Raw genomic sequence first — 14,561 nt, forward strand, 5'->3', positions numbered from 1 at the left:
CCCCCCAAATGGCCACTACGGCCGGAGCTATGCCCATCCAAAGCCAGGAGCCAGGTAATTCCTCCTGGTCTCCCACACGGGTGCAGGCGCCCAAGCACCTGGGCCATCCTCCACTGCTTTCCTGGGCCACAGTAGAGAGCTGGACTGAAAGAGGAGCATCCGGGAGAGAATCTGGCGCCCATATGGGATGCCGGCACTGCAGGCAGAGGATTAACCAAGTGAGCCATGGCCTCAGCCCCATTTAAAGATGTTTTAATGTTAGAAAACAAAAAGAAGTCAGAAGGAGCCAAACAAGAACTGCAGTGCAAATTCCCATCAAAACTCTTATGAATTGTTTTTGTTTGATGAGAGGAATGAGTATAGGAGCATTATTGAAGTAGACAAAGATTCTCTGGTGAAGCTTTGCCAGGCATTTTTCTACCAAAGGTTTGGCTATTTCAAAATATGTCCTAATAAGCAGATGTTTTCGTTTTAGATCTTCCAGAAAGTCAATAAGCAAAATGCCTTGAGAATTCAAAGAAAGAGAAAGAGAGAAAGAGAGAGAGAGAAAGAGAGAGAGAATATGGAAGGAAGGAAGAGAGGGTGGAAGGGAATGAAAGAAAGAGAGAAAGAAATAAAGAAACTGTTGATATGAACTTTGCTCTTGACCAGTGGACTTTGCCTGGACTGGATCACTTCTGCCCCTTGGTAGCCATTGCTTTGTCTCCAGGGTTATCATGGTAATGCTACCTTTCATCTCCTGCTGCAATTCTTCAAAGAAATACTCCAGCATCTGGATACCACGCCCATTAAAAACTCTGCTCTTGTCTGCAGTTGATCTGGTTGCAACAGTTTTGCAACTCAGTGAACAGAAACTTTGTTTCACTTCAATTTTTCAGTGAGAATTGTGTTGAATCAACTGAAATACCTGGCTATTGGTTCTGCTGTCAATATTTGGGTGGTCTTCCATTGAGATATGAAAAAGATTAATTTTTCCCTCACAAATTGATGTTGAGGTCTACCAATATGGGCATCACGCTCAATATCATCTTCTCTCTTCTCAAAAGTAATTGCCCATTTCTAAACTGCAGAATTAAGCTTCACAAAGTATAAATTGTTTCACCATGCTTCCACTCAAACTTCACTTAAATTTGATGATTGTTTTTGCTTCAATTTTAGCAGAATTCATTTTATTGTTATAAAGTCTCTTTTCAAAATTTTTACCCTTCTTATTGCCTCAAACTGGATCCTCTTCAGACATGTTTTAACAAGCTAATACAAGTTTATTTTGTTGTAAAATATTTTTGAAATCTATTAATAGTTGTTTTTTTAAAAAATAATTTTATGAGCCTTTTAAGAACTCTAATATATCACAAAAATAAAGCTAATTCATTTTCTTCCATTGAAATCTCAGAACTTAACCACAACGCTGCCTGAATACAGACCTATGTATCAAGAATACACAATCAATCCAATTTTTAAGGTTCTCAGAGTAAAGGGAAGGAATATTTTTGTTACTAGATTTGGGTGACTAACATGCCTCTCTTAGCTATTCATTACTTTCAAAACATATATGCTGGGTTTTCTATGCCAGTCCTAAAAAAGGGTCCCTAAACTGGCTTAAGCACAACTATTAGTGACTAAGTTCCGTTCTTTTTTCCTTCAAAAAGTTGTACTGAGATGTAACTGATAAATAAAATACTGCTATAATGCATTTACAGAATTTAATGAGTTTGGGCATATGCATACACCCATGAAACCACCACAATCCATCATCAAATTTAATTGTGCTTTTTAATTTTTTGTGTGTGTTTGTTATAAGAATGCTTAGCATAAGATCTATTCTCTCAAAATTCCAGGCTCATGTCACAATTCTGTTAACTATAGGCAAATTTGGTATAGCAAATCTGTAAAACTAATTCATTCTGCATATCTCAAACTTTATACTCATTAACTAAGCCAACCTGTCAACCTCTTTGCCAGAATCACCTGGCCACATGTTCCCATTCCACTTCCAGACCCCTCTTATTAAGAGAGAGAGAAAAGAGGGAGAGAATTTAATTTTTTTTTTTTTGACAGGCAGAGTGGATAGTGAGAGAGAGAGACAGAGAGAAAGGTCTTCCTTTTTGCCTTTGGTTCACCCGCCAATGGCCGCTGCAGCTGGCACATCACGCTGATCGGAAGCCAGGAGCCCGGTGCTTCTCCTGGTCTCCCATGTGGGTGCAGGGCCCAAGCACTTGGGCCATCCTCCACTGCCTTCCCGGGCCATAGCAGAGAGCTGGCCTGGAAGAGGGGCAACTGGGACAGAAGCCAGCGCCCTGACCGGGACTAGAACCGGGGTGCCAGTGCCACAGGCGTAGGATTAGCCTATTGAGCCACGGCGCTGGCCAATTTCATTTGTCTTATACCTGGTCTTACTACCTCTCTATTTCATTTGTCTTATACCTGGTCTTACTACCTCTCTATCCTCATGACTTCCCACACAAAGACAAATATTTTTCCATAATAAAGTTCTTACAGGAACTTATAACAGGCATCATGCATATTTGTGACACATTCAAATATATACTTAATGTTGTACCAATATATGTAGATGAAAAACACATTTAATAAGTGTTGAATAAGACCTTACCACAGTGTGTCATCAAATCTTCATGGAAATCCAAAAGTTGGTCACGGATTTCTTCAGGACACGGACACTCACTTTTGTCATCCTTAAAATTGAGAAGCATATTAATCTGAAAATATGGAGAAACAAGAAAGAGGAAGAATAAGGGAGAAAAGAGAGCTGAATTCAGGAATGACACAGCAGAAATTGTAGCAGTGAAGATGTTCAAAATCTGTTTTTGAATACTCATAAATGTCCAGTAAGTCACAAAACATTATCTATTACTCAATCCAATGAGTATACAAAATAAATCAAGTCATACAAAGTTTTACAGGCTGAAAAATAACCATGTAACAGTAATTTCTCTTTCTCAATCACATAATACATTAGAATCTTTGACATTTTTTAATTAACTCAGTAATCTAAATGCTATTTTTTTATAGAGTATTTGATTAGGCTTCTCTTAAATTTTTGTTCAAGTTAACTTCTATACATTTTAAGTATTTTAAAAATTTTTGAGGACACAGCTGCAAATAATAAAGCATCTAAATACAACTGAAAAGCAATATAGTGAATGACCACATTTTTTCTGACATTAATAGTTCAATTAAGCACATTGTGGGAAACATTCTGCCATTTCTCTTAGTTTGAAAAGTAGTAACATTAAATTTATGAATGAATAAAAGAAAGGTGGAAAGCTGATATATACTTTACTTTAAGGAAATAATTTCAAGTTTCATTTTGAGAGTTTCTTTTTTGCTAAGCTTTTATTTCAGGAAATAATATGGAAATCTCATGGTCCTTTTATTCAGCTTACCCGATGATAATATTTTGCTCAGTTGTACAATAACACAACCAGTATATTAACATTAATATAATCACAACACACAGCAATTTCTTTAAATTCCCTCCTTTTATACTTTTATAGACATATCTACTTCCCTCTTGTATGTCTCACATCCTTAAATCCTGGTAATCATTAATCTGTTTTCCAACTCTGTATTTCTGTCCTTTGAATATTTTCTATAAATGAAATCATACAATAAGCTTGTATGTTTTTCTGTATAATACTTTTCTCAAAAAATATTTGACAAATATTAACAATATATTTCTAGGGTACAATATTATGTTTTGTATACAATACAAACATTGTAGAAAGACTGAAACAAGCAAGTAACATATCCATCATTTATGTGTGTGTGTGTGAATGTGTGTGTGTGTGAGTGGTGAAAGAGATCATTTTGATGTCAGCAGTCTTTAGTGATACCCTATTTCATTACTGATATGGACATCTCTTCTTTATTTGTCAGTGTTTTTAGGAGTTTGTCAATTTTAGTAATCTTTTAAAAATAATCAGCATATATACTCAGTTTCATTGATTTCTGCTGTCACGTGTGATAGTGCCTTCTTTCTGCTTGATTCAGGTTTATTTTGTTCTTTGTTTTCCAAATTTTTGAGGTGGCAGCTTAGACGATTGATATAAATGTCTTAGTGTTCTTAAATATAAGCAATTACTGTTCTCAGTTTCCCTCTGAGCAGTGCTTTAGCTGCATCAGAAATTTTTACGTCATTTGTTCATTTTCTTTGAGTTCAATGTATTCTTTAACTTCTTTTGAGACATTTTCCTCCAATCATGAGTTGGTTATTTAGAAGTGTGCTTTTTAAGGATTTGGATATTTGCCTGAAAGCTTTCTAATTATCTTTCCTATTCTTGATTTTTCCTGTAATCTAACTATATTTCCTGCTTTTTAACTTATCTTTCTAATTATCTGTCCTGTTATTAATTTCTAAATTGATTCCAGTATGGTCAGAAAAAAAAATCTGTATTATTTCAATTTTAAAATGTTTGCTGAAGTTATTTGATGCCCATGATACAATCTATCTCTTCAAATTCTTCATGGATAGTTAAAAAGTGTGCATTCTGTCAATGGGAGGAGTGTTCTACAAATATTGATAAATCCTATTAGTTGAAGACAGTGCTGAGTTTCTATATTCCTAACGGATTTTTATGTCTAAATGTTTTATCAGTTGTAGATAGAGGGCTGTTGAAGTCCTGAATGATAAGGGTGGATTTGTCTATTTCTCCTTTTATGGCTGTCAGTTTTGGCTTCCCATATTTTAGATTTATACTATTTAGTATACATCCATTTGTCTTCTTGGTGGATGCCCCTTTGTCATCATATAATATTCTCATCTCTTTGGTAACCTTCTTCCCTCCAAAGTTCACTTTAGGGGTCAGCACTGTGGTCTAGCAGGTAAAATCACTGCCTATAGTGCTGGTATCCTATTTGGGTGCTAGTTCGATCCCTGGCTGTTCCACTTCTGATCCAGCTCCCTGCTGATTCACCTGGGAAAACAGAAGATGGCCCAAGTCCTCGGGTCCCTGCACCTGTGTGAGAGACCCAAAAGATGTTCCCAGCTCCTGGCTTCAGAAGGGCCCAATTCTGGTCATTGCAATTCACTGAACTGAGTTTCTCAGAGACATCATATAGCTGGGACAAGTTCTTTAAGCCTATCTTACCAATTTCTTCTACTTGATATCTTTAGATTACTTACATCAACATCAACATAATTATTGATAGCCTATGGCTTAAGATTATCATTTTACTTGTTTAAATTGTTCTCTGATTTTTTTTTCCTACTTGCATTAGGTTACTTGAAAAATTTTGAGAATCCTATTTAGGTTATCCATGGCATTTTTCAATTGATCTGTTTGTATAGCTTTTTTTAGTGGTTGCTCCAGATATTACTTTACATATACATAATTCATACTAAGTCTACTGGTATTGATATTTTATCAGTTTGAATGACATGAAGAAGTTTTACTTCCATATATGTTTATTTATTCTCTAGTTTGTGATATCATTTTAAAATATTTCCTGACACATGAAGACCCATATCAGGCAGTTCTGTAAGTTCTGTTTTAATCATCAAACACAACTTAGAAACTTTCAGATGCAAAGTAAAACGCACTGTATTTACTCATAGTTTAACACACTCCATTGTTCTTTCTTCCTTCCAAACTTTCTGCATTTCCTCCTTCTTTCATTTTTTTTTTGTATTTATATATCTTCTTTTAGCATTTTTGGGAGGTTTGCTGCAGTCAAATTCTGATAACTTTCCTTCACTTGAGAATGTCCTGTTTCCTCTTCATCCCTGAAGGATATTTTCGTGGTATATAGAACTCTGGGCAGAAGTTTTCTGGTGCCATTTTCTTCTGACCCCCATGCTTTTTTATGGGAAATCTGCTGTCACTCAAATTGTTTCACCACTATTAGTAAAATACAATTCTGAAGGTTGTTTCTTGGCCTTTAATTTTCAGAAATTTGATTATGATGTATCTTCTTGAATTTCTTCCTTCATATCTTCTGCTGAACTTGAATAGGTCTTAGCCTTCAATTATTCCTTTTTTCAGTTTGCCCTCTTTCTCCTATCCTTTTGAGACTCCAACATTAGACAATGTTAGACAGTTGGTTATAACCATGCTGGTCCCTGAGGTTCTGTTTATTTTTCAGCCTAGGTTTCCTCTTTTCTTCAGATAAAGTTGTTTCTATAGTTCTTTCTTTAGTTCACTGATTTTTTTTTCTGCCCCCTCCACCCTGCTGCCAAGCTCATGTTTTTTTTTTGTTATTTTTCAGATCTAAAATTCCAATTGAGTTTTCCTTTATATATTTTATTTCTTTGCTGAGACTCTTATTTTCTCATTTTGAGTCAATTTAATGATAGTTGCTTCAAATCTCTGTCAGACAGTTTTAACATTTCTCCATCCTCAGTGTTGATGCTTATTGCTTTTCTTTTTTTCATTCAAGTTTTTTCTCATTCTTGGTATGATAAAGTATTTTAATTAAGATGTGAACAATTTCAAACTTTATTCCTATAATTTTTGGGTTTTATTTAAACGTCTTATTGCTGGACAAGGGTGAAAGTTTCAGTTCCCAATGCCCCACTAGACTTGCACTGATATGACTTGCTGACATGACTCTTCCTTCTCCTTCCAAGGCCTCTACTGACACTTTGGAAAGGGCAGATCTCATCATTGTTCAGCAGGGATAAAATTTCCAGCTCCCTCCTCTGCTGAGACAGCTGTTTACAGCCTCGTGAAGGTAGAAGTCAAGGTTCCCAACTCAGCCTTTGCTAGCAATAGGAGGGGTAGGGCACAGTAGTGTTATTATTTTTCATGATTTTTGGCTGAAGTAGTACAGTTATTATCTAAAAGTTGTTGTTCTTGCTAAGCCATCCATTTCCTGGTCCTGTCCGGATTTTTCTTGTCTACACCCGTTGGTGTTTCCTGGTTGCCGACTTCTTTAGCTCCATGTCTGCGATAGATGAGGCAAAAAAGAAAACCCAGGGAACTCACCACCATGTTGTTCCTTGGGTCCCAAGTTCCAATGCCAGCCTCCCTTCTTCTACCTTGCAGAGTCTTCTTGTGTTCTCTTCTATGTAATGTCCAGGGATTTAGTTGTACTTAGAAGGAAGAATAGGGAAAAGCACATGTACTCTATCTTTCCAGAAGCAGAAGTCTCTCAACAGTTTAATAGACCAAGTTATTCTGGGAGAGGTTGGACTTGTTCTCTGTTAAATAAATGGTGTTTATCGCAATAAGAAAATTCCATGTCCCTTCCCTCAAAAAATTACATTATGGTGAGAAGTAATAAATTCTTTTCTAATCCTTAAGCCCTTTCATTAAATTCTCAAAGTAGTCTCTATATGCTTTCACTCTGAAGTAACTTGGGAGTAGAGAAAAATGTTAAGAGTAAGAAAATGAAGATGACATCTGTGAATTTATATTTTAACCATCATCCCTACATCCTGATAATTTCCCACATTGTGGATCCCATCCCAAGGTAGATTCCAGAAAATCCACCTACATAAAATCAGCTCGTTCTCTGATTCAGACATTTGCCCTCTGTTCTCCTGCACCCTAAAGAGGCTTAGATTTGGAGGTGAGCAATGAGACAAAGAACCAGAAGCAGGGTGATCAATCTTCATCAAGTAGGGTGGCAGACTTCTGTTCTTCTAAGTAAGGACCAAAGAGAAAGCATCTAGAATAGAATCCTAGGAGTCAAGGATTCCTCACAAAGTGGGCATCATCATTTCAACCAAAGAAGACTCATCTGTGGTTGGTTACTGCTCCTTCTTGTTGATCTCCAGACTCCAGGATACTGGCCTTCTCATAGAGTCTGAGATATACCTGACATTTTTAATAAATCCCTCTTTTGTTTAAATCAAGCAAATAGATTCTTTGGATGAAACTAAAAGTACTGACTAAATCAACTTAGTTAGTTTAAACAGAACAAAACAAAAATTTGTAATTTCTGATATAATTTTGCAATGTCCAGATGCTGAGCAAACTAAGAACCTAAGTAAAAAGGAAGAGTTTTCATTTCAGTCTCTTACCTGTTCTTGAGGTGGTGATCTAAATTCCTTTGTTTTCCTGGCTGTGAGTGCAGCTGACATGTTTAAGGCTTGCATAACTTCATTATATCGGAAGCGTTGATTGTCTTGGAGCTTAGCTACAAAGTCATCTGAAAAGGCTACAATGGCTTCTATCCGGTGCCGGACCTGGCAGTCACAGAGGTATTGAAGTAGTAGGCACATCTGAGGAAATGATTGAAAAGATACCAAATTTAATTCCAGAATCCTTTAGTAGTTAATGTATATCAAATCACAATCTGTAGTAAGTGTGCCTAGTTGCCTACTCTTCTCCCATTTAAATAGAATCCTGATTTTGTGCAGATAATTCAGTCCCAGTAGATGGAACATAACTTAGTAGGTAAACCAAAAATGGCAAATATGTGTTCTTTTGGTTGACATTTCACTTTCCACATCTCCTATGCAGCAAGTGAAATGGTTAGTGATATATATAAAGAGAATTTAGCTAGAGATTTTTCTGGAAAGACTTTCTACCATTAATAACAATCGAGAGTACCTTTCAAAAAGTGTAACTGGTTTACAGCATGATTGCTGGAGGAAGAATAAGGTACTAGAGCTCAGAAAATCACAAACTAGGAATCAAGATGTACAAAGATATTAAAGACCTGGGCTCCTGATGATATTATTGAGCTAATGCAACAATTCTAGAAGCCCAGACTTAGCATGCAAGTTAGCTAAGTGGTGAACACTTATTCATTTAATGGTTAGCTGTCAACTCTCTTACCAGAAGGCAAAAGGATTTTTTACTGGTACAGTACCTTGGTAGAAACATGCCTTATGAGAGAATGCTTGGCCAAGTTTCAAAGGCATTTATATACACTGACTATCAATTATGGTATAAATACAAGGTGTTACAAAAGAGAACTTTAAAACACTGTATGAGAAGTCTTAAAAAATTTCATGCAGAATGCATAGTATGAAAAAAAAAAACATGAATGGATTTCAAGAATGTTTACACCAAAATAAACAGCATTTTAAATTTCATTTTCCTTTTTTAAAAGATTTTTTACTCATTTATTTGAAAGGCAGAGTGGCAGTTGGGGGGTATTGGAGGGAGAGAGAGAGAGGAGAAAGATCACTAATTCACTTTCCAAAAGCCTGTGATAGCTGGGCCTGTATCAGGTGGAAGCCAGAAGCCAGGAACTCCATCTGGGTCACTCACATGGGTAGCAAGGACCCAAGAACTTGAGCCAGCACCTGCTACATCCCAGAATATGTATTAACAAGAAATTGAATTGGAAGCAGAGTGGAGACTCAAACCTAGACACTTGGCTATGGCACACAGGTATCCCAAGGGGTATCCTAACTGCTATGCCACTCTTTGAAGTGTCCTGTGTATGGCCATCTACAACAGAATCATTTCTGTCAATGCTGGCTCTGAAGTTGCTCCCATGTCCATTCCCCCTGTCTCCTTTGTCCCACTCTAGTCTGAACACCAACCCCTCCCCTCGGGCCTGGACCAGCATGATAGCTGTCTGACTAAAAGAACTCTGGATGCCCATATAATTCCTCCCTTATCTTTTTTCCTGCAGCAGCCACATTGGCCTAATCTTGCCTCAGGACTTTTATCAGCCTGTATGCTCTGTGCGACAAGCTCCCAGTACACCCATCCCCATCTCCTCTTCTTTGTACCAGCTGAGCTCTGAACACTTAATGCAACCTCAGTTTAAAAGTCACCAGCTCCAAAATGGAATCGTTCTCCTCGCTAAAAGTAATCCATTTAAAGTTTCTTCTAATTCATTTTTTTTTCCTTCGGAGTATTCAATGAAACTAGCAATATGGTATTTTAAAAGAAATGTATATATAAGTGTAGATTTCCACAGATGGTAACCTTCTGGAAGGCAGCTCTCAGCTCTTCTTCCCTCTCCTAGCACAAAATGCATGGACCAAAGTAAAAGTTTAATAAGTGTTGACTATAGGAATGAAGAACACAATTGACGCAAACATCCGATTGAATCTAATGACTTCAGAGGCATTAAGAAAAGATCTCCAGGCCGGCGCCGCGGCTCACTAGGCTAATCCTCCGCCTTGCGGCGCCGGCACACCGGGTTCTAGTCCCGATCGGGGCACCGATCCTGTCCCGGTTGCCCCTCTTCCAGGCCAGCTCTCTGCTGTGGCCAGGGAGTGCAGTGGAGGATGGCCCAAGTGCTTGGGCCCCGTACCCCATGGGAGGCCAGGAGAAGCACCTGGCTCCTGCCATCGGATCAGCGCGGTGCGCCAGCTGCAGCGCGCCTAACGCGGCGGCCATTGGAGGGTGAACCAATGGCAAAAAGGAAGACCTTTCTCTCTCTCTCTCTCACTGTCCACTCTGCCTGTCAAAAAAAAAAAAAAAAAAAAAAAAAGAAAAAGAAAAAAAGAAAAAAAAAGAAAAGAAAAGATCTCCAGAGATCTGGATAAACACAAAGACAGGCAATGTCTCTGCTTCCTTAGAAACATGCCAACGGGATCTAAAATCTAGTATTTGACAATGGCAATCTATTGTCGAAAAAATGTTCAAAGGTACACAAGGTGGCGGTGAGGGTAAATAAAGGAGATAAAAATGCCTCCCATTTCAGGCATTGCAACACAACGTAGGTGAAATGCATCTGCAGAAACAAGAGCAAGAAACAGGAAAATCGCTAATGAATGTGCAGCAGAATGAGGAGTTATATTTATAAAAAACTACACACACACACACACACACACACTCCCCTACAGAGAGGCAAAAAGGGAGAGAAGGTTGGAGGGAGGGTGGGGAGGAAGGAGAGGGAGGAAGCCATATTTCAATACCTAGGTACCTAACAATTCTAAAATTCACTCAACACTTTTTCTCTGATTACCTGCAATTTTACTGGCTCTGGTAGTTTCATTTGGAGCAGGCCTTCCTTGGGCCTCTTACCCACTTTGGCTTCCTCTTCACCTGCTCCTTCTAGCTTTGTGTCTTCCACACTGGGTTCTTCCTCCAGTGTGTCACCCTCCTCCTCTGGAGTGGCAGCGTCCTTAAACACACTGGGCTCGATCAACTGCAAGATGTGCCTCAGGTCCTCGTTGTGGAAGATGCCCATGATGAGCAGCGTATAGAAAAGTTTGATGAGAGGCACAAAGAGGAATTCAGTGGTCCCCCCGACTGGGTCCCGGGCATGCAGACTGCCCTCTTTCACAGCTTCTGTCAGCATCTGGATGGTTTTGGCTTTTAGGATGTCCAGTGGAAACTCTGGGCTATACTGGTAACATTCGTTATTAATGCTCACAAAACTGGGGGAGGAAAACTGCATCCGTGGCCTGAGGGAAGTGCTTAGGCCAATTCCTGGGAGGCCATGCTTCTTGTTCTCATCAGGGAAGAGAGTGATGCTCTTCGTCTCCTCGGTCATGGGGACAATGAACTCATTGTTCATCATGAGCCTGGCAGTGGCATAGGAGCTGAGGTGGATGTCAATGAGCAGGTCATAGTAGCCGGTGCGCAGCAAACCGGGCATGTACTTGTTCTCGATAGCATAAAGCAGCTGAGGTTCATCCACGTGGCTGCACAGGGCATGGGCCACACGGTGATTGCCAAGGGCACAGACAGCTGAGTAGAGTCGGAGCGTGTGATAGTGAAATTTCAGCAAATCTTCTTGCTCTGTCAACTCTAATATGTCAACAGATCTGTAGCAGAGAGGAGGCAGGCCATAAGATTAGACATGGACATTAAAAAAGTCTGAATCAGCAAAAACATCTTTGTATATCATAAATTTAAAGACGTAGGAGAACAGATACTACCTTCTTTGAATGTCATATGATGCGTTTAACAGTTTCATTGTTTAAGTATCTGCTAGATGTTTCACAAGTCTTCTTCTGCACTGAATTTGATGTCGAAAGTTTCCAACCACTAATTCATCTAGTGTTTCCTTCATCTTCAATTGTATCAAGGTTATGGGCACCATTTATAAATGTATGGGCTTTAACCTGAAGCTGGGACTTTTATTTTCCATGTCTTTTAGTTTATTTTTTTCACAACTCTAAGAATATGATGATATTCCCTCCCACTCTACCTGCCTCCCACCCACTTTTTTGGTTCCTTAGAATCTCATTTTTCAAATGACTAATTTGGTTCAAGAAGCCAGAAATCTTTTCTTTAGGCTACTGCCCTGTCTCTGCCCTATGATTAGGCTATTAGACTAACTAATCAGAAATTAGTGAAAAGAACACTAAATCCTCTAACATAATTTCGCCTCTTATGTAGCCCTCACAGACTCAACATCCCCTGCCAGAGTTGTCTGGGTTTCCAGCCATGTATGTGCAGCCTATGAAATGAACATTATTAATAAGCTCCTTTTATTTTTTAACAAAATAAAAGGACACCTTTAATTTATAATGGAGTCAGAATTTACACTGGGCTCTTAATTCAGGTCATTGTTTTTCTAGCATGTATCATCTCCTTTCCATGTATAAAGTCTAAAACATATGGCTAGACTGTAAGTAGTGACTCCATTTAGGACACATATAGTTCCTTTAGATGTGCTGATGTTTTCTAAGCTATTTAAATTATATATATATATATATATATATATATATATATATATATTATTTTTGGGTGATACAGTAGCATTAAAAGTAGAAACTTGCTATACTCATAATCAAAGGAATCATTCATTTATCTGGATTGCTGTCTTTGGAGAGACAGTACTTTCTCTGTGAGAGCAGGGAGTTAGCTCTATAGTCAGTCCTCTACATCTACAGGTTTCACATCCATGGATTCAACCATGGTGGATTGAAAATATTCTTTAAAAAAAATTACATCTGGGAGTCAGCATTGTAGAGCAGCAAGTTAAGCTGCCATACACATGCTGGTTGGAGCTCAGGCTGTTCCACTTCTGATCTAGCACCATGCTAGGGTGTCTGGGAAGGCTGCAGAAGATGATCAGAGTGCTTGGGACTCTGTACCCATGTGGGAGGCCTAGATGGAGCTCCAGGCTTCTTGCTTCAGCCTGGCCCAGCCCCAGCCATTATGGCCATTCAGGGAGTGAACCAGAGATGGAAGATCTTTGTCTCTGTTTTTCCCTCTCTCCCTGTAACTCTGCCTCTCAAATAAGTAAGTCAATCTTTGGAAAAAAAAATCTGTTCTAACCATGTACTGAACTTTTTCTTTCTTTTATTCCCTAAACAATGCAGGATAACAACTATTTGCACAGCACTTACATTGTATAATGTACAAGTGATCTTAAAATACATAAGAGGATGTCCACAGGTTATAAGAAAATACCATGACATTTGATATAAGGTACTTGGGAACTCATTTGGTTCTCACTCTTAGAACTCACTTAGTGTTAGGAGTGCTGAGCCAATTCCCATTAGATATCCAGGGACAACTGTACACATGTTAAAGGATTAATACAAAATTAAGCATGTTATTAAAGGATTACTACAAAAATGTCTATATTACACTAACCAATTAGTTATTTGTGAAAGAGGTCACTTACTGAGAGTGAGATAAACAGCGAGAATCATGCCTTCTTATATATTTGGATATATTTTGTTTACTACTATTCCTCTTTCATCTATACATTAAAAAGTGCCTGGTATGCAGCAGGAGCTGAATAAAGATTTGTTATTATGCAGCATCAAGTTTTATCACTCTCCTGAGTTTCTCCATCTTGCAGATACCTAAATATCATGTACATGTGTTCCATGTCATAGCATCCTATTAATAGTCACCATAGCTTGATCTATAGAATTGTTCCATACTAAATTCCCAACTCTTAGAAACTTCACATTAAACCAAGTAAAAGCAAATGATTACCCACAACATGTACCACATAAGCCTCCAGGATATCAGCCAATTACTGGGTTCAATTGCTAGTACCCAGTTCTTGCAAAATAATAATTGAAAAAGCTCCCCTTACTGAAGTAGGTGGTGATTCCCACATCTTAGCTCAGCTCTTCATCTCCCAAGAGGACTCTAATTCTATTGCTCTACTTGAATGATAATCAGAATTTAGAGATCACAGCAGCAGGGTATCTGAACTCTAAATTCTTGCTGGAGAACACAACGTAGGCTACTGTGTAATTTCTGTCAAGATGTTGCTTGCTAAAGATTACAAGTAAAAACGCTATAGTCTGAATGTTGCTGATATGTGCAGTTACTCCTCTCCACCTACTATCTGTAACTCATCTAATGATCCTGTGTTCTTTTCTTAAAACATCTTCCTTTTCTACCAGCCATAAAGTACATAAGGTAAGGGTCATGCCTATTTTGTTCAGCATTTTACAGCCAGGGCCAGAGGAGTCTCACTATTATATATTTGAGAGATGGACAAATGGGAGAAGACTGAATGATATACTATCTATATATTTCTCCATCTCTCACAAGTCTCACACTTAGATCAAGGTAAACCAAAGCATATTCTTGGACTAAATTAGTTTGCCTTGTCACACCAACTCTTCACAGAATTGCTTCTGTTTTCATGAACTATGGCTTGAATTCACAGATAGCAAAAGAAACAACTCACTGTTTTATACAAGCACAGTTGCAAATCTATCTCCCAGTATCTAATATATACTGACAATTCTATTATTGTTTTCA

The 14,561-nt window shown here is 38.2% G+C and overlaps 1 protein-coding gene across 1 annotated transcript in view; it reads right to left on the reverse strand.

The window, feature by feature from the left end:
- Positions 1-14,561, reverse strand: part of RYR2 (ryanodine receptor 2) — a 776,922-nt gene that overhangs the window by 208,246 nt on the left and 554,115 nt on the right. The window contains exons 37-39 of the mRNA XM_062210679.1: positions 10,840-11,644; positions 7,985-8,185; positions 2,612-2,717 (exon numbers count right to left, since the gene is read on the reverse strand). Of these exons, the coding sequence (XP_062066663.1) occupies positions 2,612-2,717; positions 7,985-8,185; positions 10,840-11,644 (1,112 nt within the window). The remainder of the gene's footprint in view (positions 1-2,611; positions 2,718-7,984; positions 8,186-10,839; positions 11,645-14,561) is intronic.

The sequence above is a fragment of the Lepus europaeus genome, chromosome 14, assembly GCF_033115175.1.
Source record: "Lepus europaeus isolate LE1 chromosome 14, mLepTim1.pri, whole genome shotgun sequence".
Classification (NCBI taxonomy): Eukaryota; Metazoa; Chordata; class Mammalia; order Lagomorpha; family Leporidae; genus Lepus; species Lepus europaeus.